The sequence below is a fragment of the Pavona decussata genome, unplaced genomic scaffold (genome assembly GCF_977016875.1).
Source record: "Pavona decussata unplaced genomic scaffold, jaPavDecu1.1 SCAFFOLD_51, whole genome shotgun sequence".
NCBI lineage: Eukaryota > Metazoa > Cnidaria > Anthozoa > Scleractinia > Agariciidae > Pavona > Pavona decussata.
In genome coordinates, this window is record NW_028145473.1 from 1,555,929 (window position 1) to 1,579,774 (window position 23,846).

Sequence of the window (23,846 nt, forward strand, 5' to 3'; positions counted from 1 at the left end):
AAATGAAGAAAGTTTACTTTAATTTCCTTCTGCAACTGCTATGTTTTTAGCTCATATTAGAGTTCTTTTATTGGTTCTGATTTCTTTTTGTTCCATTTCGGCGCTTTACTGAAGTTTTAATGGAAATCCAAAAATCCAACATGAAGAATCCAAAATGGCCGCTAATTGACAATCATGATGTCATTACAACGTTATATGACAACATTACTTCTCGTTTTGGACCTCAAAGGAAACATCTTTGGGCGTACTATCCCCCTGAAAGTCTCAACGTCATACCTTTTTATGCCAAGTTTTAGAGGGGGGTGGGGGGTGGGGGTGGTGGCGACCACTGTAGACAAAAATAAGCCCGGTCAAGATGAGGTAAACGAACCCAAAAATGAGCTAAAAACAAACTTTATAGCAAGAAAGGTGAGGAGTTTGTTTGTGTTAAACAGGAATATTTTATTTCCAACAAACCCGTCATGGTAACTTAAAATTCATACATTAATCTACCACATCAAAGAATTGTTCTTAGATTAATTTCTCAAAAAGTCACGAAGATTCATGGCGTTTGCTCAGGTATTATAAAAAGTAATAATTGTTCAAAGTCGGCGGGAAGAGTTAAATTCAGAGGTATAGCGTAAAAAAAGGAAATCTAACGTGCATAATGCTTGTTAGGAAACTTTCAGTCAATAGATTGTTAAATTTTCAGTTAAGTTATCTCACCCATGCCCAACGCCACATAAGGTCAAAAGCAGCAATTGTCAGTGATACGTGCTTAAACAATAACCTTGCTATGTCTGTGTGAAACGTAATAGGAGTGTCGAAAGTCCGGAAACTTGCAAAAGAAGAAAAAATGAAGGTATGTTTGAGACCAAGATAGTCGGGAGAAACTATAGCAACAAAACATCGCAATGGGTGAATAATGATTAGTTCTAGAGCGTCGCAAACAATTAAGAGAAAAGCACTCTTTTACTAATTGCGTAAACTTCTATTTATATCAGGCAGATGTCTTCAACGACAGTATCACGGCATGGAGTCTACAACAGGAAAAGAGCTACAAACCTCTCTTGTTCACATAAGACGAAGCAAATATGGCCGTTCATCATGTTTATTCCTTTAAAATAAGAAGTAGATCTTTTGTAGATTGTCTGTTATTTTGGTAAAACGAGTAGTAGCAGAAATAATAATCTGATGTATTGTCATGTTTCCTTAATGTCTGTTTTGAAGCAATAATCATCATAGAATTTTGTAGATTTTCTCCAATTATGGTAAGAGGCAAATTCATAAAAATAAAAATGTATCGATTTTTCTCGTCTTTTTCATGCCAATAAATGCTTTTATACCTTATACCTACCTTAACTCAAAAGTTAGTTTTTTTGTAGATTTGCTTTTATTTTGGTGAATCCAAAAGAAGGAAACAAGAACCCGATAAATTCATGTTTACTTTTTTATCATATTAGGGACATGGCCTATTCCTTGTGCCTGCTTTAAAACAAAAATGTAGAATTTGTGTAGAATTTGTGAAAGTATAGAAGAACTAAAAATGCGAGAACAGGATCTCGATATTTCAATTCCTAACATATTTATCGCCTCAACAAATATGTATTCTTTTTGTCCTCTGTAAAATATAAAAAAAGTAGACTTTTATAGAGTTTCTGAAATTTTGGTAGCAAAGTAGGAAAATTTTACTTGATATGTCCATTTCTCTTTTTTCTCATATTTATCGTTTTAGATGCAGTGTATGTCTTGTATGCCTGCTTAAAATATTTCAGGATTTTTTCCGTGACTATTAGGGAGAAGACTAGAAGGGAGTAATTGTTTTTGGCTACTTTTCTTTGCCTATTCATCACTGGGCATGTAGTGTAAAAGTACATATATAGGTTTTAAGGTAAGCTAGAATTCAAGGCAGGGAGAAAATCCAACGCACTGACCTAACTTTTAATCCGCTTGCTACAACTAGGAATAATAAGCCGATCTTAACATACGGCTTTAGAGAACTGTCAATAAAGTGAGACGTGCTGCCCCGTTATGTATGTACCACATGTCAGGAATCCTGGCTTGTCTGCTCATTTGCGTGAAGACGAGAAGCGACGTCTCACTTACAGTGATCTGCTATTACAGCTGGTTCAAGTTCTTTTAATTTTATTGTTAGGAGAGCTTAGCACTGATAACAAGTTTCTAGTGTTTTATGTGATTGAGGAGGTTAAAGTGGTAAATTAGGTTCAAGAATTCTCATTGTTTCACCTTTGTTTCACCTCATTCACCTTTGCATAAGGATTTAGCTTTTGATTGTTGCTTAGCGTAGCATTTCCCTTTTAAGGGAATAGTTCGATATACTTCCAGTAAAGGGATCCTGTCAATTAATTGCTTTGTTTTCATGCTTTGTGCTATTTGCTAAACAATAAACCTATAAAAGCCAACAGTGCTTGTTCTCGTGGCACAATTAATTTAATTGTTTTACTGGAGCGCTTTCAGGAACATTGAGTTTAACTTAATGTTCCGGAAAGCCTTCAGTGACACTGAACAAATATTCCTTGTGATCGTTTTTAAAAATGCTATTTCGCCAAATAACTACTGTACTTACGTTAATCTATCTGCCTTAATTAGTTTCCTTTAAAACTGCGCAGTGTCTATTCAATTTGTCACCTTTTGCTAAAAATTCAATACGTTTTAAGTTATTTTCAGTCGAACCTTCGCATTTCAAGTTTTGATAATACAATAGCTGTTAATTTACTTTTCGGCGTTAGCTCTGTTTAGCTGAGTAGTCAGATTCAAAGTATGAATGGTTTTGTTGATTCTCGAAATTCCAATATGCAGTTTTTGTTAGAGGTGCAAACCTTTTTAATGAAACAGCGATAGTGCGTGCATCAACAGCCTCTCGCTGACCTTGCAAGTCTATTCATACTTCGCTAGTACGTGCACCAAGAACCTTTGCTGGCTCTGCTGCTGAATTTAGGAAGCCTTAAAAATAGCCTTATCAATAACAATAACTTCTTGAGTTAAAAACTATATTTTATAATTTTCTTTCGCGAAGACAAAACAAATTGTACGTGTATGCAATTCTTTGTATTTCTTTTAGTTGAATAGGTGTACGAATCACATATAACGAAGTCAGTTTGTACTGTTTTTCGATTACAACTGTGACAACTTGTATGATTACATCTGTGACGAGTTGCACGAGAACAAGAAATAAACACTGTTGGACCCAAGCCAAGTTTTCTTTCATTGCTGCCTACCAGTTCATGGTTTGATCCCCTACCACAGGGAAATGACGGCTCTTTCCCGAAAGAGAGCTGCCCATTCGAGTTTCAGTTCCCTCGTTGTCAGTTATCCCAAGCGCCAGAGAATCGTTAAGTATGTATTTGACCAGAAAGTGGAAAAACCTATCGTCACATTATAAAGGCTCATTATGCCTGACGCACCACCTCACCGCCACGAGAGAGATAGAGAGATAGCAGGTGTTTGAACAGTGCTATACCTCTTGACATTACAAGATGCAGAAAACTCTAAATTTCAACAGTGCAGATATATTTTAATGGAATTTGTCAGGTTTCTCGAGGCTGGGGATTACTCGTCCAATCACAGCTCGTGTTTTATCGGTTACGTGTGACAACGAAAATCGCTCCTCTTGAAGAAGCTTTCGTTTCAACAGCTTCCAAGTTTGAAATTCCCAGCTAAAATAAGCATCAGAAGCTGGAAATCGAAAAACAAAATTGGTTGGCTAAACAAAGATGTGTTTGTCAATCTGCCAACGAGGTTAAGAAAATCTTCTTCTACTTGTGAACGATCACATCACAATTGAACTTTTAGTTATTGTGTCCCTCGCTGGTAAGCCTCATAGAACATCAAGTAGATCTTTTGACAATTATTGGAGTTAGCAGTGTCAACATACGTTTCCAAGCTGAGATTGACCGTAAATCTCTCAAATATATGCTCGTTAGAGTGACAATTTGAAAGAAGGATAAAATGCGTCGCCACCGGAACCCACGAGGGGAGTCCTCGTAGGTCTGTCATTAAGTTATTAACTATCCTTTCAGCAATATCTAACGATTGTTTTCCGAAGATGTAGATTTTATTCTCAGCAGTAGTAGCCGACGAACAAATAAAGCACCTAGGGCTACTTTCTACCAATTTCTTTGGAGTTACATCTATAGAAAATCTCTGAAATGTCTGGTAGCTTCACGCGAGAATCGCTCATTGTCTCTTTTTAGACAACTCAGCTTTGGCGGAAGTCAACCAATTCCGAGATTTAGGAATAACCACTGATCAGCACTTGAGTTGGAATTTACACATCGACAAGGTAGTGGCCAAAGCAAACAGGATGTTGGGATTTATTATAAGAACCTGCAGAGATCTTGATCGCAAGACTATGAGAACTCTCTACTGTACTCTTGTACAATCCAATTTAGAATACTGCTCTTTCATATGGTCCCCTTACACCAAAAAGGGTAAGGGCAACTAAATTTATCTTGAAGACTGAGGACTGCTATGCTGACCGCCAAAAAAAATTGAATTTGTTTTCAATGGAAAAAAGGGCGATTGTTAGCAGATGTTACTTTTTTATACAAAGCTCTTCACGGAATAATTGATATTGATGTAAGATTTCTATAAGGAAACTGCTCACTATTCATTTAGACACAATGATAAGTTAACTATAAAGATGAGATAAGCAAGAACCAATGTTCTTAAATATACTTATTTTCATAGGGTTGTGGGAACATGAGACTCCCTTCCCCTTTCCATTCGTGAGGCCTGCCAAGCAACTTCACCATCCTAAAGAAATGTCAGGGAAAGCTTGATTGCTTAATCTTTGAAATGCTTTGGATCCGCCAAAAGAAACCGAGTCTAAACACCTAGTCAGACTCCATTCGCGCGAAACTATTTGTCTAACCCAGTGAACGGACATAACTCTCACTTTATAGCACCTCTCTGAATGAACACTGGACAGTTACTTTTAGTCTTCATTTCATTTATTCCATTTCGCACCTTCTCTTCTGTTACATTCTTTACTTGATAATGGTTCCAAGATGACACAGAAACGTCGTTCCGTTTTTTCGCTCATTTTTATAGTTAACTGTACTATTATTATTATTATTATTATTATTATTATTATTATTATTATTATTATTATTATTATTATTATTATTATTATTATTTATTATTATTATTATTATTATTTATTATTATTATTATTATTATTATTATTATTATTATTATTATTATTCTAATAAGATTAAATTTAGAAATACAGTTACCTATAAAAACGAGCGAAAAAAAGGAACGACGTTTCGGTGTCATAATACAGTGATGCACGTGCACCAGCCGCTGAGAGATAAAACGCTCAAAATGGCGTTTGGAAGCACTTAGAAGCCTTGAAAACACAGCAAGTCACACCGGGTAAGCTTTTTCAGACTTTATTATAATTTTTGAAGGTTTTTGTGGGAATATTGTTGTGTAATTTTCGATTTAATTTTAACGCCATACAAACTCTTTTATTACCCTTTAATGACCTGTGGTATAAACACATAATATATCCCAAGAAACGCGAGCCCTAAATGAGGCTCACAACAGTTTTACTGGTCTTAGGGTGGATCTTTTCAAATGGAAGGCTTGCTTCGTTTTCCGTCATACTACACCACCTTTTCAACCTATGATAAAATTTTATGAGTTTTTTGGTCTCCAAGCAACACCATTACCATAGCAACGATGACGCAAAGCACTTCATTTTAAATAACGACGATTACCTCGAAATCGGGTGAGACACCTTACAACGAAACTTTCAGGATTTAACCTACTCGACCTAGACAAGTTGTAGGCGAAATTAGGGGAAAAAATCTGTAAGAACGTTTTCAAGTAAATAAAGAATCATTTTTGACAGTCCTCGAGCCAAACATGTTTGCTCTCCCCATAAATGCCTTTCCTAATTCAGTAACCCCATGTAGACCGGGGGTGCGAATTCTGTCCGCGGCAACTCTCAACCCGAATAACTTCTAATGTTTGAGCAAACTCTGCGAAACTGCGTGACTTAATTTCAGTTTGTGTTTACAGAATTTAATGATATCGTGGTAACCAATTTCTGACAGGCAGGTTTTTCACAAAATGGAAAATTACTATTTTCAATTAAGAAAAAATGCTTGTCTGGCAGTAGCCTTTATCTTCCTAGCACATTTTGGTGTTCTTATATTGTTTTTGGTTAATTTTAGTTCATTTTGGTGGTTAACTGAAGTTTTGGGGAAATCCCGAACTGCAAGATGGTGGATTCAATGTCACCGCCGTTTGGCAATCATCACGCAATTACTCGTCATATAACGTCATCGGTTCTCGTTGCCAACCTTAAAAGAAACATATTCGGAAGTACTATTTATCTTCCAAGTGTCATCGTCATAAGCTTTAATACTTTCGGAGTTGAGGAAGAGGCCGGAGTCTGCACCTTAAGCCCAATCTAAATGGTGTAAAGAAACAAGTCCGCTTCGATTGTTTTTAACTATAATTATGTTTATTCGTCCTTTTTATTGCAATCTGTCGCCTAAAGGCAAAAAATAAAATTATCAACCCTTTTAAGAACATCAAATTTCCGTGCGTCGACTTACAGCCGTTATATCTATTGTTAGATAACCTTTAAAAAGCCAACTCTTATTAAATACCAAATTGAAATCGGTTTGTCACTGGCTTTCTTGTTTGAAGTTGGATTAGGCGAAGCTTACACGGATGAAAGCGATAATTATGTATGTTATTTTATAGGACTTTGCGGCAACTTTTCAAATTTACACTGACTGTTAATATATAGATTATACTTTTGGCAAGGAATTTTAGGATTCCATGCATTTTCCAGGGTTAGAAAAGAAGTCCATTTCTTCCACTTTACGAATATACAGCCTATTTGCTAAAAGCTATCAGTTTTCCTTGAATATGCATTGCCGGCCTATTTACTCTTTTGCATTTACTTAAACCGCAATTATTTTGACATCTTTTCGAAGACGTTTAATTAACTCCCGTCAGGTGTTTCTTGTGACGACTTTTAAAAACATCCCAGCCCCATGATGTTTTAATTAAAACCAGGTAAATCACTGCTATCCACTTATTAAACAGCAATAAGCCGTTGCTTAAACAGCCATGATCTCCTTTACTTAAACCGGTAAGTTAAGATTTGCTTCTTTCTGTATCAATCTATAATCTCTGTTATAGTATAAAGACGAGGGTAGCATAAAATCGCTGGCCACACGTTTTACTTCTGAACATGGAGAAAATAATCCCAAATATAGCTAGCTCAAGTATTCAAACGTATTTGCTTTAAATACGAGCGCAGGAAGATCATCTGACGATCGCTGGATATGGAGGTTCCCAAAAGATACGATAGCACTAGTGTAGTCTCTTTAAACAATGATTGCTTTACTTGTAGGGCGCAAAAGAACGGATTAACAATTTCGTGAGAATTTCTGTGTTCGAGCGAAAGACAGGTGCATTTGCAAAATACAAACTCAAAGCAATACTCTCCAACATGGAGAAAAAAATTCGTCGTTTGCTAAAGGGCCGGTCATACCAGCATGGCTAATGAATGAGAGATGAATAATGCGTAAGGCGATGAAAGATAACAAAAAATTAAAACATCCACTGTTTGTAAAAGAAAAACGCAATATTTATTGATTCAAGCCCTAAACGTGAACGGAAGAGCGACTTTCGACAGAAATCAACTTTTGGTGGCACAAGTCAAAAGATCGAATTCGCTCATATTTTGCTCAAAGGTAGGCCCTAGTAAGACACATAACGGGCTGTAGTTATGTTTTCCAAATACGGCTTCATTACGCGTAAACATGCGAAAAACGATTTTCAGTTCAGTGGAGTTCAAAATCCGGTTCCGGCTGGACGGAATTTTCCTTAACTTTGGCCGGCCGTGCATCAATCCACAGCTAGTAACGGATCTTGAAATAACATCTATTGCCTTTCTAGGTCTTCTTCCTCTTCCACAGAGAAACATTAAAAATTTTAACTACTTTTATGCCCGTAACAGATCTAGAACAACATGCTATAAATGCAAATTTTTAACAACCAAATTTTCGAACTTAAATACCGGCAATTTTACCCTTGGGCGATAACCTAGATTATCATAAAATGACATTTTATGGCTTCACTGTGTATTTATCAATCATAATATGAAAACAAAACTTTGGGTAAATTATTTTAAGTGACCCGCAGGCCCTCGAATTTATCACCTGCCCTGTCAAAAATCTGAGATTCGCAATGTAAACAATGGCGTGACATACCCGATGACCGCGAACTACGAAAGCCAAAAGAGATTCAAAAACGTGCATCATTTTGAGACATAAAGATACGGAAACTAAGCTGATACCTTAATGAAAAATCCAATATAAGTTTTGGGCATCTTCTTCATCTATTCCCAAACAAGCTTTTTCATGTCAGAACTCATCTTTCCCACCATTTTGAATCTTGTTGAGAAAAAACAACAGCCGCTGACCACGAAAATCTATTTTCTCACTTTAGCTTTAAGTTCGACTTCAGTTAGGTTCGACGTCTGAAGCAACTGCCAAACTTAATTATTTGGGTCGACCTTAATAGGTATTAGGTTCGGCTCATGTAAAGTTCGACGTATGATCCGGGCCTAAGGCCCGGTTCGAACGTCGACCTTTACATGAGCCGAACCTAATCATTTGGTTCGGCGCATGTAAAGATCGACGTATGAATCAGTTAGGACCGACAGATTTGTATTTGGGTCGACCCGCCGTTCTATTCGACTGCGCCAGTCGAATAGAAAGGCAAAAGTTCGACTTCGATTCAGACGTCGAACTTTTACATGTGCCCAACCAAATGCATACGTTACGTATAAATTATATAAATTACTTGTATTCTGGGTAGAATGTGTTTCGTAGAGCGCTCAATTCGTTTGATTGAAGAGCAAAGTATAATTCTTGACAGAAGTTCAGGCTTCAGGTGTTTTCATCGTTTATGAAAACACCTGAAGCCTGAACTTCTGTCAAGAATTATATAAATTATATATATCCCAGAGGTCTGCGCGTTCCATCAACTTGGCATTCGCAAAGGACTTCATTCCGAACAAGATGGCGGGAAAAGAGGAATGTGCTTGTTCTCCTTGTTACGAAACAACTAAATATACTTCTCTGAGATGCGAAAGATTTAAAAAAAAAATCTATTCTTGATGGCACACGCCCTTTAAACCGACAGAAACTTTCTCATACAGGCTATATCAAAGGCGAAGCCTTAAGACTTCTCAGAACAAAATCTTCAAAAACAACATTTGAAGAAAACATTACCCTATTCAAACAAAGATTACGCTACAGAGGTAACCTCGATAACCTTATAGATAAAATTTTTTCAGAAGTCAATTTCAGCGAAAGAATGTCGGTACTACAAAACAAACAAAAAACGCGCAAAAACATTTTGCAGTTTGTTACGGAATATCGCCCTTCTGTGCCCAACCTAAGACCATTCAGATGAATAAATGGCACTTAATAGAAAATAAACCTGTGCTAAGAGAGATCTACAAAGATCCTTCCCTACTTTCGTACAGAAAAGGGAGGTCTTTAAAAGACGTACTCGTAAGAGCAAATTAGTATTGAAGGTCTTCCTATCTCGACCAATAGGAGCCGTGTTTGGCCTGTCTTCATTATTTTACCAAACAAGCTCTTCCATGTCAGAATTCATATTTTCCGCCATTTTGAATCTTGTTGAGTAAAAACAACACCCGCTGACCACGAAAACCTATTTTCTCACTTTAGCTTTAAGTTCGACTTCAGTTAGATTCGACGTCTGAATCAACTGCCGAACTTAATAATGTGTGTCTTCCTTAATAGGTATTAGGTTCGGCTCATGTAAAGGTCGACGTATGAACCGGGGCTTAAGCAGCGACGACGACAACAGCAACGAGAACGTCAGAAAACAATAGTTTTAATTAGCAGAACACTGGCTCTGCACGTGCGTTATGCACTTTAGTACATTTCTTTGTCGTCCTCTGCAAACAACAGCGTGAAATGACCACACTAAAGGTTTTATAGCGAACGTGAACGCATGATCATTAATTTTCATTTCTTTTTCTGAACGTTAAAGCCACACCTACCTCGTAAGCTGCTGGATAATTCGGCCATACCACACAAACTAAATGAATAGAAATTATCCGTTTCCCAGGGCATCTCCAATTATGGCAAGAACTGTGCTACTGTCCTGGCTGCAGGAGCGAAAAATGTGAACAAACGTCAGAGGTACAAGCTGACCAGCTGACGACCTTCTTGTTGCCATTGTGATGTGCCACGGAATGCCACACTTACCAAACCAAACGCGTTGACTTTCTCTGCATTTCCGCGGTAAATACTTCATCGCCCAATCCTGCTCCAACATAACAGACCCTTCACTTAAGTTGTCGTCTGCATTTACTCTGCCGTCGTCCTGGTTAACGGAGCGAAGGAGATGATTCTTCAATGTCACGAGGCTGTGCTTAGCTTGTTCTGTGGAAAACGTTAACTCATTAAGCTCTTCTTCTGACGTTGTTAAAAGGTTAAGCGCTTCTTCTATTTTGTGAATGGTGTGCTCCAAGCGGTTACAACGATTGCACACTCAATCGTGCATGTGATCACAGTTTCCTTCGCTGTCGGCGGCGCCCTTAGCATCGCTAGGTGCATACTGTCTGCAGTGGTCTGTGATGGGCGACGACTCCGAAACATGGACCTTTAAATTCGTTTTATCAGTCGTTTAAAACAAGTTTTAAAAACTTATTTGGCGCACCTTGAAGTCGCTTTTCAGGTAACGCTCCGCCAATTTTATTTCCTTCTTTTGCTGGTTCGCCTATGTCAAACCCATTCCAAGATCTTCTAACTGGTCAGCAACATCTTCAAGGTCTTCAAACACCTTTAAACCAGAAGCAGAACCAGAAGCAGTTTGACCCGAATGATAATGGAAAAATAACAACAAATTTCTTGAACTGAGAATATTTTGTGGCGATGCGAAACAAAATTTCCTTGTTGCGCATAAAATATCGAGAACGAGAAGTTCGCCCCAAGAAATTCAGAATATCGTAAAAAATGCGACACCGTAAAACAAAACAAGCCACAAAGTTCGGATTGAAAAAGTTTGTCGGTGTGTGTTTCACTCATTTTATCAAAGACGATCAAACTATACAAAAAAAATATAAAAAAAGAAGAAAAAAGAAAAAAAATACTTGTCAGTTAATTATACGCACAGTGGAACCCCCGTCAATACGACAACCTTTCGGGTCGTGAATTCGAAAACATTGTCGTATTAAGGAGGTGGTCGGATTAACGAGGTTGCATAAGTAAGAAAATAACTGGACTTTCAATAAGTTCAGAGCACAAAAAGCGGTCGTAATAACGAGGTGGTCGTATTAACAAACTGGTCGTAAGGCGGGGTTCCACTGTAATTAAAATGGATGTTTACCTTGTTTCAGAGAGGCTTGCCAGACTTGGTGGCCAAACGTGGAATTTCTGAACCAATCGAGGAGGTGTTGAAACAAGAACTGAATGGCTGTCTCGCGAGACGGGAAAATCTTTCCTCGTCAGCAGTACCATTTACACACTTATAATATTCAAATCCAAAACCACTCCGGTCAGTCCGGTTGAAAAAGTTACAATGTTGGTATTGTGATAGTCTTAATATTATGACTTGTTTGAAAGGAAACTTTGACATTCTTCTTGATCTCGTCCCTTAGCTGTGATTCAATCAACGTTCAACACTCGCGCGGTTCGCTTTTGATTTGCGTAGCAAACGTGTGGTACCTGTTTACATTTATTTTTCTTGGAGCAGAAGATACCTTGCAGAAGATACCTTGCCCCCCTGTGTAACAGGCCGACTAGAATTAAATTACAGCCTTAGAGTAGAAATAGAAAAGTGTTCAAGCGTTTCTTTGGTAAAATTGCCTAAACTGGCACAGAGGTTTAAAATAATTTGCTTTAAAGGGACACAGTCACCTTTGTGACCGCGCTGACCTGGACACTAGTTTTGTCAGTTTTGAAAAACGTCCACCTCAACCCGAAATCAAAAGTACGGGTTAAATACATCTAGAAATCCGCTTCAATCTTCCCAGTGTTTTATTGGATTTTCAATCTTTTACTCGAAACCTGTTTCTGGGTATGCTGTTGCTCATCCTATGGTATTATTTTATCATATTTGGTTAAAAACAGTATGGATCGCGTCTCCAACGGAACATGAAAAGAAGAGGTAGGAAACGTGAAGGCGCCGGGCGGAAGAAATCGCCTGCGTTGACCAATATAAAGAGAGAAATCAATCAAAAACACTAGAGAACAAATCTCTATTATATATATTTGGGAAATCGCATTTTCTCAACCTGGCGAAAGCTTCGTCCGGAGGGAATCTTCGTAAACTATTCGAAGCTGCTTGGTTTGGAGCTCAGACGAAGACAAGCTTCGGTACACAATCGATTATCTCCTCGACAAGGAAAACCTCTATTAGAACCTTGTTTTCTACGGGTCGAGCAAGCGTTCTCACCTTGTAATGACATGGGTTTAGTTCCTAAATTTAGATAACGGAGAAGTTGTAGAAACGAAATTACAATAAACGCAAAATATATGATTGAAAGCAGAAATAAAGCTTACCGGTAGTTTCGCTGCAAAGTCGTTTCGCTACACTGCAGTTCGGGCGATTCGCTAATATTTGAACTCAATTTGCCTCTTATGCAAACACTGTGAAACGTAGAAACAGCTAGCTAAGATAATTTTTCACACGACCGGATACCGAAATAAACAATTAAATGATTCTTCGACTTCAGAGGTATTCGTTGACGTTTGGCTTTCCCTGGACAAGTCCATCAGTAAATTTTTCATGGTAGCAAGAAAATGAGTGTTCTAATATGACATTAGGTCTATAATCACTATAATAATTTTGACTGGCAAACACTTCGACTCCACAAGGTTTGTTTAGATTTTTCAAAGGATGCGCTTCTCAGCGCGAGACTTGCGGATGAAGTGTGATATCAGCTAAGAAATGGTATCTAATGCGCATGTGCACCAGGTGACTGTGTCCCTTTAATTGGGGCTCAGTTTTGATAAAATTTACAAGATGAGTTTTTACGAACTGGCAAAAAACACCACAAATTTTTAAAGGATCTGGCCCTATTTTTTTTGCTCCGAAAAGATTTTCCTATTCTGTGCGTTGTGAAAATTTCGCAACGAAAAACAATAAAAAGAAAAAGAAAACAATAAAAAATCCGCCTGTCGACGCGTAACATGGCGTGCGACATATTATCACTGATAACCCTGTGGAGTCATCTCCACTTATGAATCCCTGATTAATGACTAACATTTGACATGATTTATAAAAAAATGAACTATTAAACAGGAATTCGATTGTTTTCTTTATGACAGCATCATGTCTATAAGCCGACTCACTTCAAAGGTTGAATATTTGTGTTGAAACCAATAACGAAGATCCACAGGAATCTGAAGGCCCAAACAAAGACCAAGAGAAACATAGTTGAATGTAGAAGGGGAGTAAGGCTTTTATCATTATAGACTCGGAAGGCGGTTATACTGACAATGAACAGAACAACAATAACATTGATACTTGCTTTCTGTTATTCTTCTTAGGAAGCAAATGATGTCTCACTGAAGGTGAACTCCGCGTGTAATCATCGAGAAACAATTCTCGTGCATCATGAAAATAGTATTCTTCCTATTTGTGTTTCTGTGGAATGCAGAAAAATATGTCCTCGCCAAAGAAGGTAAGCAAGGAAATGACGCTAAAGCTATGGATCAGTAGGTAGGTTAAGCGCTTAAAGTACAGCCAGCAATGCTGTATGTCTCGTAAAGTCAAGAGGAATATTGCATTGATCACATTATCCAACTTGAAATTTCAAGAGCAGCAAAAAATTTACTCTATACATAGTCCCTGGCCATCTTATTTCTTTAGTTTCCCCTAATTCTAGAAAATTGAATTGAAGGGCCCAAATCTCGAAAGCATCATCTCCATTCAGGAAGATCGGAAGGGGGCACATTAGCAGCTTTAACAATATGTCTCGTAATCATGGAAAAAGGAACTCTTCTAAGAAACATTCTAACAAATATTTATCCTAAAAGTTAGCTTGTAAGAACTTGTGTTTTTTCCTCAGTTTTGCCAGGATGAACTTTGCATCTTGCGGCCATTTGCCGCTTGATACGTGATTACAAAAGGTCTAAAAGGTCCTTTCCAAAACAGAAGGCTTAGGTTAGATCTGTAGAAAGTAATGAGCTATTTTTAAAAGTATTGTTTTAAAACCAATATTTGTTCAAGGTCTTTGTAGCACCCAAACATGTAACAAGATCCTTTTCAGGTAAGATAAAAGACATTAAACTCTTCTGGCGATAACTGTCGTTCAGTTAAAACCTTAATCTTTTTGTAAAGACTTCCTCTCGATGTCCTCTCGAGAATTGTACAAAACCAGATCACAAAATGACATTGGGTACTTAAATGCAAGCAGAATACTCTGACGATTCGTAGATGTGTATGTAACAACGATGTTCTCTCATGTCTATCAATTACCTTAAAAAGTGCAACGTCGGACGCAGTAGTGCCATCGAAAATGGGTTGGAAAGTAATTCATAATATAAGCTTTCCTTGCCCTTTAAATATAGTAACAAAGGAAAAGGAACTGAAGTTTTAAATCATTAACAGTTACATGCGTCCGAGAATCAGGGTGGCATGCAGTACATCGCTTGAATATTTTGTGTAACCAATTGTTTCCTCTCTTCTTTTTTTGTCCATTGCTTTAGTAGATTGTGGTGCAGTGGAAGATGGGGAACTAAAAAGTCCTGGATACCCAAATAATTACTTAAACAACGTGGACTGCAACTATACGGTTCCTATTCCACACGGCACGGTTATGGCAATTTACTTTTACGATTTCTACCTGGAAGGACATCGTGATTATCCGTGCACGTAAGTAAAGCAATACGAGAAAGTATGGCTTAGTTTCTAGACAACCAATTTCATGAATGAATATCTTGTCCATTATTATCACATTAGTGTTCCTTGATTGGTTTTGATTACTTTTCGTTCAATTTCGGCTCTTTTCCTGAAGTTTTGGGAAAACCCAGAAATCTAAGGTGGCGGATCCAAGTATGACCTAATTATGACGTCATATGACCTTATAAATTCGCGTTGCGGACCTCGAAGGAAACATCTTTGAACCTAATATCTGCCCACCAAGTTTCACCGTCATAGTTTTTACACTCGCGAAGTAATAGAGGGTGGGGGTGGAAGACAAAAAAAAACCTGGTCTAGATATGGTTAAATTATGTAACTGATACGAGAATATTAGAAAATCACTACGTGATCTTTAGAGGCAATTTTGAGGGATCGTCGAGTAATTCTTGGTAAATTTTGACCACCGACTACATTCCGCGTGTCGTAAAATATCAGACTTTGAACTCCCGGATTGAGAAAACCGGGGCGCGTTTGCAGTCTTAAGACTAATGTGCTCCAGTTCCCAGTTCCACTGGCTATGTTCGAAAGTCAGAATGGCTACTGTAGGTTCTTGATTAAGAGTAATTTTGAGTTTAAGGAAAAGTGAAGATGAACTAACTCAACTCTATCTATAATGGTTTTTGGTCCCATCTTGAGGGGCCAGGGGGGAAGGGGAGAACCATACTTCCCAGACTGTTAAAGCTAAGGATGGCAAGGAAACTTGGAAGATAAATAGTACCTCTATGGGTGTTTAGTGTGACGTTCACGCCAGTTATAACCAACATTTTGAAATTTCACTGTACCTTTTATGTAAGAAGTGAAACAAATGAAAATGAGCTAACCCAGCCCTATCTATAACGGCATTTTTTTCTCGTACAGAGCCGCCAGTTTCTATGTTGAACTGATAGTAGAAGTGTCTCTCTACGTTCAAAATGTTCAAGTCACCACTTGTGCCAGGGAGAAACGAGTTTAGATCCTACCTTTAATTAAAATAAGTAATTTCAAATTTCGTTTGATCTGCTATAAGTTGCAGAATGCATCTGTATAATTCCAAGTCCTAAATATGTGTCCCCGGTGGGAACGTGAACATGAAAACATAACATAAAAAATTAAAATGATAATAATAATAATAATAATAATAATAATAATAAAAGCTATGGGATTTGCAGCCGACCAATACCGCGACAAAGTATAATATTAAACTCTACCACCGACTAGCCTAGCCAACTAGCCTACACCTACTAGCCTAATCTCACGTTGAACTCTAAACTTAAACTGAGAAGCACTCACTGTCATTTCAGAAAAGACTATTTGAAGATTATGAATGGGAAAAACGAGACTTTTGGGGTGTACTGTGGCGAGGACAGAGGAAACCAAGTTGATGTAACCGGGAACTACGTAGTTCTAATATTCCACACGGACTCTAAGTTCCAAAGGAAAGGATTTTTCCTCTATGTTGAAGCTCTTCCATTGGGTAAGTGCAATTAAAGTATAGCTTCGTACATAATAGTCAGTAACTAATGTTTAATTACTTGAAATTTTCCGGGAGAAATGTGTATTAAACAATTATTACACGAGCGCAAGTATAATAGAAGATTATAGATAGTAAAAGAGCGTATACTAAGAAAATGTTTAAAATGAATCTTTCGGAAGAAAAATATGCCCTAGCATGTTTTGATTTTTTTACGAGTGGGGTTCGTTTGTGGTTAGAACCTATAGACAACAAGATTGTTGTGAATACGCCATGCGTTAATTAAATAACCAATTGTTACACAAGCGCACGTTTGATATAAGGAGAGTATATTTGAAAAAATGTTCAAAAAGAATCGTACTTTCAAAAGGAAAAATCCTAGTATGTTTTGATTTATTATTATATTATTATTATTGAGTACGAACTTAACAAATTTGCTGTAAATATACCATGTGTTAAAAGATTACTGGTCTTTAAAATGCCAAAGCGCATCAAATTTGTATGAAAAGGCTTGGGTTACAGAAATATTGAATTGAAATATTGACTCGTGTCTGGAGAACTCGGATTTTCTTTTTCTGAGTATGCCTGTGTCACTGACAGAGATAGCCAAAAAATACATCTACCAACATCATTTGTCGACCTTTTCCTATTCTTGAACATGACAGATTTTCTGCAGAAGACTTTTAAAGTTTGTAAATCATGTATCTTTAAGTTATACCTCCTTAATAGCTCAGCTTATAAAATGCCATTTGATTTCTTTGAGAAACTTTTCCCCTTTTATCTGGTCAATCGACCTCAAGTCAGCGACCTAGGCTTTAACCAAGTGATGATTTAACATTACTGAATAGTCTCCTCAGATTATAATTAGTTGATTTTTTAGGATTTGAAGCCTGATTAATTTAATGGTTAACTTCAAAAAAAAGAAGTGCTTTCAATTTAAGCATGTGTATTTATTTTATGTATTATACATTTATTTTAATAGCTTGTGGATCAGTGGTGAATAATACTCTTCAAAGTCCAGGATATCCAGACGATTACCTAAGCAATATGGCATGTATTTACTCGGTTCCCATTCCACGAGGCACGAAAATGAAAATTTATTTTCAAGAGTTTCGTGTGGATGGTAGTTTTCCATTTCTATGCTTTCTGTAAGTACTCATTGATAAGGAGGTTCTTTTCTAAAGCGTCGGTAGGAAGTGAAAAGGAATGTTTAATTTTATCGACAGACTGTTGTTAGGGTAATTGGCCACCGTAAAGATATTCGAGTGCTGGCGTTTCGATCGTTAGCCTTTCGTCAGAGCAAGTTGCTCCGCTGGGCTGGATTTGCTCTGACTAAGGGATAGAATTCCTGATTAATTGACTCAGACTACCTGTTTGCAACAATGAAAACAACATTTTTAATTTTACTTACGCGGTCGTCACACTAATATCGTATCAAAAATCTTCTAAGTTCATATGAAGAAAACCCGTTTAAAATTCGATCTTCAGCATAAAGCTTTGTTAACGGTTGTTTAAATGGCCATTTAAATTTTTTTGAATGAGTGGCTTTGACGGCTTTTACAAAGACTTGCTTTCTCACCAGGGAGATGCCGGTTACTGGCGATTACCTCTTAGAATTTCCCCTCGTTTCTGGACCCTCTTTAATTAAATCAACGGTTATTAGAAGATGAAAAGATGGAGAGAGGGATGGCTCTTTACCCATAAAAAGTTTGCACACACGCTAATTAGGTAGAAGGAATGGCTGTTGGAGTGTAGTAGCATAAAGCATTTTTGTTTTTTGAATTGTCCAATGTTCATGGACCAGACACATTTGGTAAGGTGGCTCCCCAATGTGTGTCTCTTGATATGTGTGATAAATGAATACTGGGTGACTCGTTTTGTCTAAAACCAAGGGTTTGTCACAGTTTGTACAGTTGACTCGAGTAACCAGCACAGTTCCTATAGGTTGCCTAAATCTTTTTGCAAAATCGTGGAATTCTTCAATGATTTTGGCCACTCGTATGACTCCAAGACATATTGCTAGATCCCTTGCTTTGCTAAGTCTCCCCAATGAGATCATGCATTTTTCCACTCGACAATGATTCTGTCCACTCGTACGAATCGTAAAGCTCATCATCGATTTCGCCGCTCCTTTTTTACTTTGCGTAGGAATCGCTGAAGCTTGCTCTGTGGGATCACTGTTGAGTCTGTTGAATTTAGAGCGATCAGAAATGAGGCTTAAGATATGACACTTTTGCTACTAAAGAATTGACTTTAGAGATGTGTATGAATGCAAAATGAATGTGTGTGAATCTCGGATCTTTTTACTTTGTGAGGATTTTCTTAACGCTTCTTAATCCACTTTCGTCTTCCCAATTTTAATGGCAAAATCCGGACGAATTGTTGTGTGCTTGAATCCCCACTCCTTGCTGAAGCGTGAGAAGTGTGCGGTGTCGCACTCTGAACAATTATCTGATCTCACCTCTTCCGGAGTTCCATGGCTAGCAAATACAGACGAGAGTGCTCTTTTGACTTTCCTTGACTTTGTAGTCTCCTTGGCAGCTACTTCCACGTACCTTGACACGTGACCGATAACAATCAGGTAGTCTGTCACTCTTAACTAGTGCTACATGGGCGGCACATTGACTCTTTCATAAGATACCTTCAAGGAAATAGTTTGATTTCCTGTGACTTTTTTCTAGCACCATCGGCTAATGGAAACAAATACTCCCGCAAGTATTTCGGGTGAAATGGCGAATCAGAGTGATACTGTTGTAGACCTAGCTAGACAGCTAGACCGGGATCTTTTTTGTCTTCTGGGTGTTTCTCTTGAGGTCCACCGCGTGTTGACGTAAGATGACAGTTGAATTTCATTACGATTCAAAAACGTCGGCCATCTTTGATTTCCCGAAATGTTCACAAGGTCCACGAAATTAACAAAAAGAAGGATAATAATTAATGGGGGAAAATTATGCATTACTAATTAATAACTAATAATTAATAAGAGCACTGAATTTACCCCAAGAACGTTAACATGGTCCAATGTGTAAAAAAAAACTGCCTCTTAAGATTCGATTGACATGTAACATCAAATTTAGTAAAGATTTTCCTACTGCATCAAACGGTTCCCTCACAGACAAACTCCTATGAAAGCTACCAAGAAAACTTCGCCTCCCCCCCCCCCCCACCCCACAGATGTTATAGTTTTGTTGTTATGTGATACTTTTAGTTGCATATTGTTATTGTTAAGTTCTATTCTTTTTTTATTTGCATCTTTTTAGGTATGATTATTTGTTTATCTCAAGTGAGAACTGGCATGATGGCACTTTGTACTGTGATGACCTTAGTGGGAAGACTGTTCTTGTTTCCGGACACTACGTATTTTTGCATTTCAACTCAGAACCGTTTGGGAAAAAGATCGGAAGATTTCGGTTGTTATTTTCAGCTGTTCCCGTCGGTACGTGCAATAAAAGAGAACCTAGAACATCAAAGTAGATTCAAGTCGCCCTGAGAAGTTTCTTCCAACAATGAGTAAGGCATTTTATGCTCCACACGAAAATGTTGAAACATGTCGCAATTGAATTATTTCCTAGCCTCGTAGCAAGCCGTCTTCGGCGTGCAATCGAATGTGACGTCGCCCGTTGAGCAAGTTAGTAAGACGCACCAATGACACCTGGCAGAAAATGTCCAATTTAAAACGGGGGCTACAATAAAAGACGGCTTTGATTCAATTTTTCTGGATATAGAAAGCTGAAAGTAGTCTGTCTTCTTAAAAATGGTATTAAAAACGTATTCACTTTGACTTTGTGCGTTAACTCAGAAAGACAGTCTCCTTAAGCTTCACTATTGCAAGGTGTTTGTTGCGATCATTTTAATTTTCGATTCGATCCTGCCAAATGATCAGAGACGTACTGACTGAGTGCGTCTAATTCAGTTATCTTTTCGAATCCGCACAAGAGCCTGTGTTTCAACTGTTTTAAGAGCTGCGTAACAAAATTGAGAGTCGTATGTTGGTCCTTGCTAGACGTGATCGAGTGACAAGACAATCTCCGGGAAAAATTACCTAGTTAATTATCGACCTTTTGTCAGGGAAAGTTTACTTGATTATAATTCAGCTTCGTAAATGTATATAGCCATACCACCTTCGTCTGAAAGGCAATTTGATTTAATTTATTATAATATACAAGAGTTGCTGTCTAGAAGAATTCTCCTTAAATTCTAGAGTCGCATTAAGCTAACAGGTTAATTAGATTTATTTCCTTTTTTCGAGCATCAACTAGCCCTGAATTAATGATTGAGTGATTTCTTTTACTGTTAGTCTACTTATCATAGGCTAGAGTTAGTCTATTACCTATTATTATTATTATTATTATTATTATTATTATTATTATTATTATTATTATTATTATTATTATTGAAACTGCAGAAGGGGCCATTTGAGAGATGTGTATTTTGTTTATTTTTTTTTCTTTTCTTTTTCTCAAGTGAAACTGATTTTAAAATGCCGAATTTCATTTTTTAAAACTTCATGACATTTGTTTTTTTCTTTTTCTTTACGAAAACATTATTGCTTGAAAATATTATCTTGTTTTAATCGAAATGAATTGTAAATAGGCTTTTAATAGCTCTTTCTTATATACTTTTAACCTAGCAAATAGCAATTTGTGTGGAATATTTTAATAAAGAATTTATTATTATTATTATTATTATTATTATTATTATTATTATTGTTATTATTATTATTATAATTATTATTATTATTATAATTATTATTATTATTTCATTAACTTGAACGCAAAAATTACTGCTCCCTTGTATCTCATTTTTTCCCTCAGCACCTCCGAAGATAATTTTGCCAGATCCATCTCTCAGTGTGCGCCTGTTACGTGGCTTCAAACTGACATGGTTAGTAACTGGAACGCCTCCCATATACACAGCATTGATAAGGAACTCTACAGTGCTGTTTAATACAACAAGACCGGAACTATTGAAAATAGATGGAGAAGGAAACTACACGTGCGTTGCCATCAACAAGTATGGAATGGACGTGAAAGAGATCTCGGTATTTTTTACCGGTAAGACATTGCTACGATTCATCTTTGGTAATAGCCGTAATTTGACAAGTGATCGATACGCGAATTTCTTAACTGGTTCTGGAACTTTTCTTACAAGCCACATTGCAGCGACTAAGGTTGCCACCAGAATTATGTCACAAAAGAAGCTGGGTTTTTTCATTTTAACGTGCTTTGAAAGTTGCCAGTTTTTTAAGCATATTAATCTTATCTTATATTATCTTATCTTATCTTATCTTATCTTATCTTATCTCATCTCATCTCATCTCGCCTCACCTCATCTCATCTCATCTCATCTCATCTCATCTCATCTCATCTCATCTGATCTTGTCTTGTGGTTTCTTGTCTTGTCTTGTCTTGTCTTGTCTTATCTTATCTTATCTTATCTTATCGTATCTTATCTTACACTGCGTTCTTGTGAAATTTAAGTAGGCCATTGCAACCACAAATAGATGGGATGAAAACAAACACACAAACATTGTTACACCTATTAACACCGAAGATTGAGCGAATGGGCCACAGTTGCATTGACAGTTAATTTATATTGAAAAGTTCACCAATCCAATTATAGCCATGTAATTCCTCACAGCCTGATCACACCACTTAAATTTTCTCAGTGTTTGCTATACCCAGAAGACTGACAGAAACTTGCGACAAAAGTCATTCAACGTATCGATCAAACTGACGCAGGCTCAGGAGTATGATCTAGTGGCTTAAAGATCATCGTAGCCCTAAAAAAAGGCTAACAATAGATACTACATATTATTGCTTTATTTTCAGATTGCTCACCTCAATGTTCTTATAAATGGTCAGACGGCTTTCGTAGGATAGGGAACGTTCTTTCGTGCAGGGATGAAAATTCGTTTCAAGAGGTTCTCAAATGCGCTCCACGAATTACATATTTAACTATGTAAGATGGTTTTCTACGCAATTTTGCATTAATGTAATTTCCATTTTCGTCACGAATAGCCCAGTAAGTTTAATGTTCTGCTATTTTGAAAGCATTAATCTCACACTAAACGGTGGGGCCGCGTGAGGCTTAACTTGAGCCCAATAGTGCTTAGTTTCACAATAAATACATCCTCAAAGATCAAGGAGCAGAAAGTTTGGTCAGGAGAAAGTCAAAACGGGTAAGTCTACAGGAACGGTCGTTCTTAAAAACACATCTACGCCCTTGGAGTGCATTTCTCATATGATGAACAACTTGCAGCTGCAAAGAATTTGTTTGACCGACAGACTCAATGAGAAAAATTTTGAACATTTGGTCCTAAAGAGATATCTCAATATATGGCAGAAAGTTAACTCTTGCTTATAGCGTGTTAAACACCCCCAACTAACCACATTCGCTAATGAATTTAACAAACTTTGATTATATATCAAAGCCAAAAAATCTGAAGTTAAAAATCTATCATTTTGAAGGAAAGGAAAACGGAATCTAAACAGTAGGATAGATATTAATTTATTAGATAAAGTACTAAAAGTGTGTTGGGTGGGACATCTGTGCTTCGACGGTAACCAACCGTGGAAGTTTATTCCAATACATCGACTCTCTAGTGTTGGAGGAAAACTTCCTTTTCAATTAATTAATTAATTATTTAATTAATTAGTGTTTCGTTCATTAGTTGAGTATTTCTTTTCTGTTGTTGCTGTGTTTCAGCGACCTGCAATCTAACAGTTTTCAAAACCTTACTGCCGGCGTATTTTCCGCATTCCCATCGTTATATATACTGTAAGTAAACTTGCCGACTGAAACTAATGCCATAATTTCAATGAAGCAGAGAATAAATGGGTGACACCTGTAGTTATAAATCCAAATTAATTTTCAAAACGGAAAAGCCTGAAAAACTCGTAGAACCCAACCTGTTGATCATCGACTGGCGAAGGCTCGAGGTTTAAGTGCTCACGAACATATGTACCCTACTTTTTCCCTGAACTCACCTAATCGACAAAATCTTGACATGGGTTTACTGCTGTTGTTCTGGACCACACTTTATTTTTTTTTAATTTGCCACACACTATTGCAGGTAAAAGTAAAGCAAAGACTCTTCACACATCTCGTGAAACATATTACTAGACACTAACTTTTAAGACGGTTCACCCCTTCCTCAGAGCAAAGACTGTTCCCCTCCCCCCCCCCCCCCCCCCCTCTTTTGAGTCATCAACAATATTGGATGTCTATTTAAGAAAGAATTATCTCAGTAGCAGGTTATTACTATGTTTGGCAGGCATTTGTCCGTAAGTGGTATTTTGCACCTATCCGAAGATGTGTTCACCGGTCTGACCAATCTGTATGAACTGTAAGTTGACAGAAAAGATTTCTTTAGCGTAACAATCAGGAACAAGTTAACCCTAGACAGTAATTTTTGAATAAAAACCCTTCTCGTACTAGAATGCTACGCCTG

General features: G+C 37.3%; 3 protein-coding genes and 1 pseudogene across 5 annotated transcripts in view; 3 read left to right on the plus strand and 1 right to left on the minus strand.

Annotated features, from left to right (window-relative positions):
• LOC146481014 (uncharacterized) overlaps positions 1 to 2,959 on the plus strand; it is a 68,837-nt gene extending 65,878 nt beyond the window's left edge. Inside the window, exon 30 of the mRNA XM_085108715.1 lies at positions 984 to 2,959. The gene's annotated coding sequence lies outside the window, so the exon portion shown is untranslated. The remainder of the gene's footprint in view (positions 1 to 983) is intronic.
• A 379-nt stretch (positions 2,960 to 3,338) lies between these two features.
• On the plus strand, positions 3,339 to 4,759 carry LOC146481016 (uncharacterized; annotated as a pseudogene).
• A 2,307-nt stretch (positions 4,760 to 7,066) lies between these two features.
• LOC146481017 (uncharacterized) overlaps positions 7,067 to 23,846 on the plus strand; it is a 59,410-nt gene continuing 42,630 nt past the window's right edge. Inside the window, exons 1-10 of one of the 3 annotated variants that reach the window (XM_085108712.1) lie at positions 7,067 to 7,117; positions 13,569 to 13,702; positions 14,730 to 14,895; positions 16,224 to 16,396; positions 17,376 to 17,541; positions 19,654 to 19,829; positions 21,208 to 21,447; positions 22,225 to 22,354; positions 23,102 to 23,173; positions 23,670 to 23,741. In XM_085108712.1, coding sequence (XP_084964838.1) covers positions 13,636 to 13,702; positions 14,730 to 14,895; positions 16,224 to 16,396; positions 17,376 to 17,541; positions 19,654 to 19,829; positions 21,208 to 21,447; positions 22,225 to 22,354; positions 23,102 to 23,173; positions 23,670 to 23,741 — 1,262 coding nt within the window. In that variant the 5' untranslated portion in view covers positions 7,067 to 7,117; positions 13,569 to 13,635. Of the gene's footprint in view, positions 7,118 to 10,619; positions 10,753 to 13,568; positions 13,703 to 14,729; positions 14,896 to 16,223; positions 16,397 to 17,375; positions 17,542 to 19,653; positions 19,830 to 21,207; positions 21,448 to 22,224; positions 22,355 to 23,101; positions 23,174 to 23,669; positions 23,742 to 23,846 lie in introns of those variants that run through there. The other 2 variants (XM_085108714.1, XM_085108713.1) reach the window with 2 other exon arrangements.
• On the minus strand, positions 18,014 to 19,469 carry LOC146481018 (uncharacterized). The gene is made up of 2 exons (XM_085108572.1): positions 18,855 to 19,469; positions 18,014 to 18,579 (listed from the first exon to the last, which is right to left on the minus strand). Exons 1-2 carry the CDS (start codon positions 18,869 to 18,871, stop codon positions 18,114 to 18,116), a joined length of 483 nt encoding a protein of 160 aa, XP_084964698.1. The 5' UTR covers positions 18,872 to 19,469; the 3' UTR covers positions 18,014 to 18,113.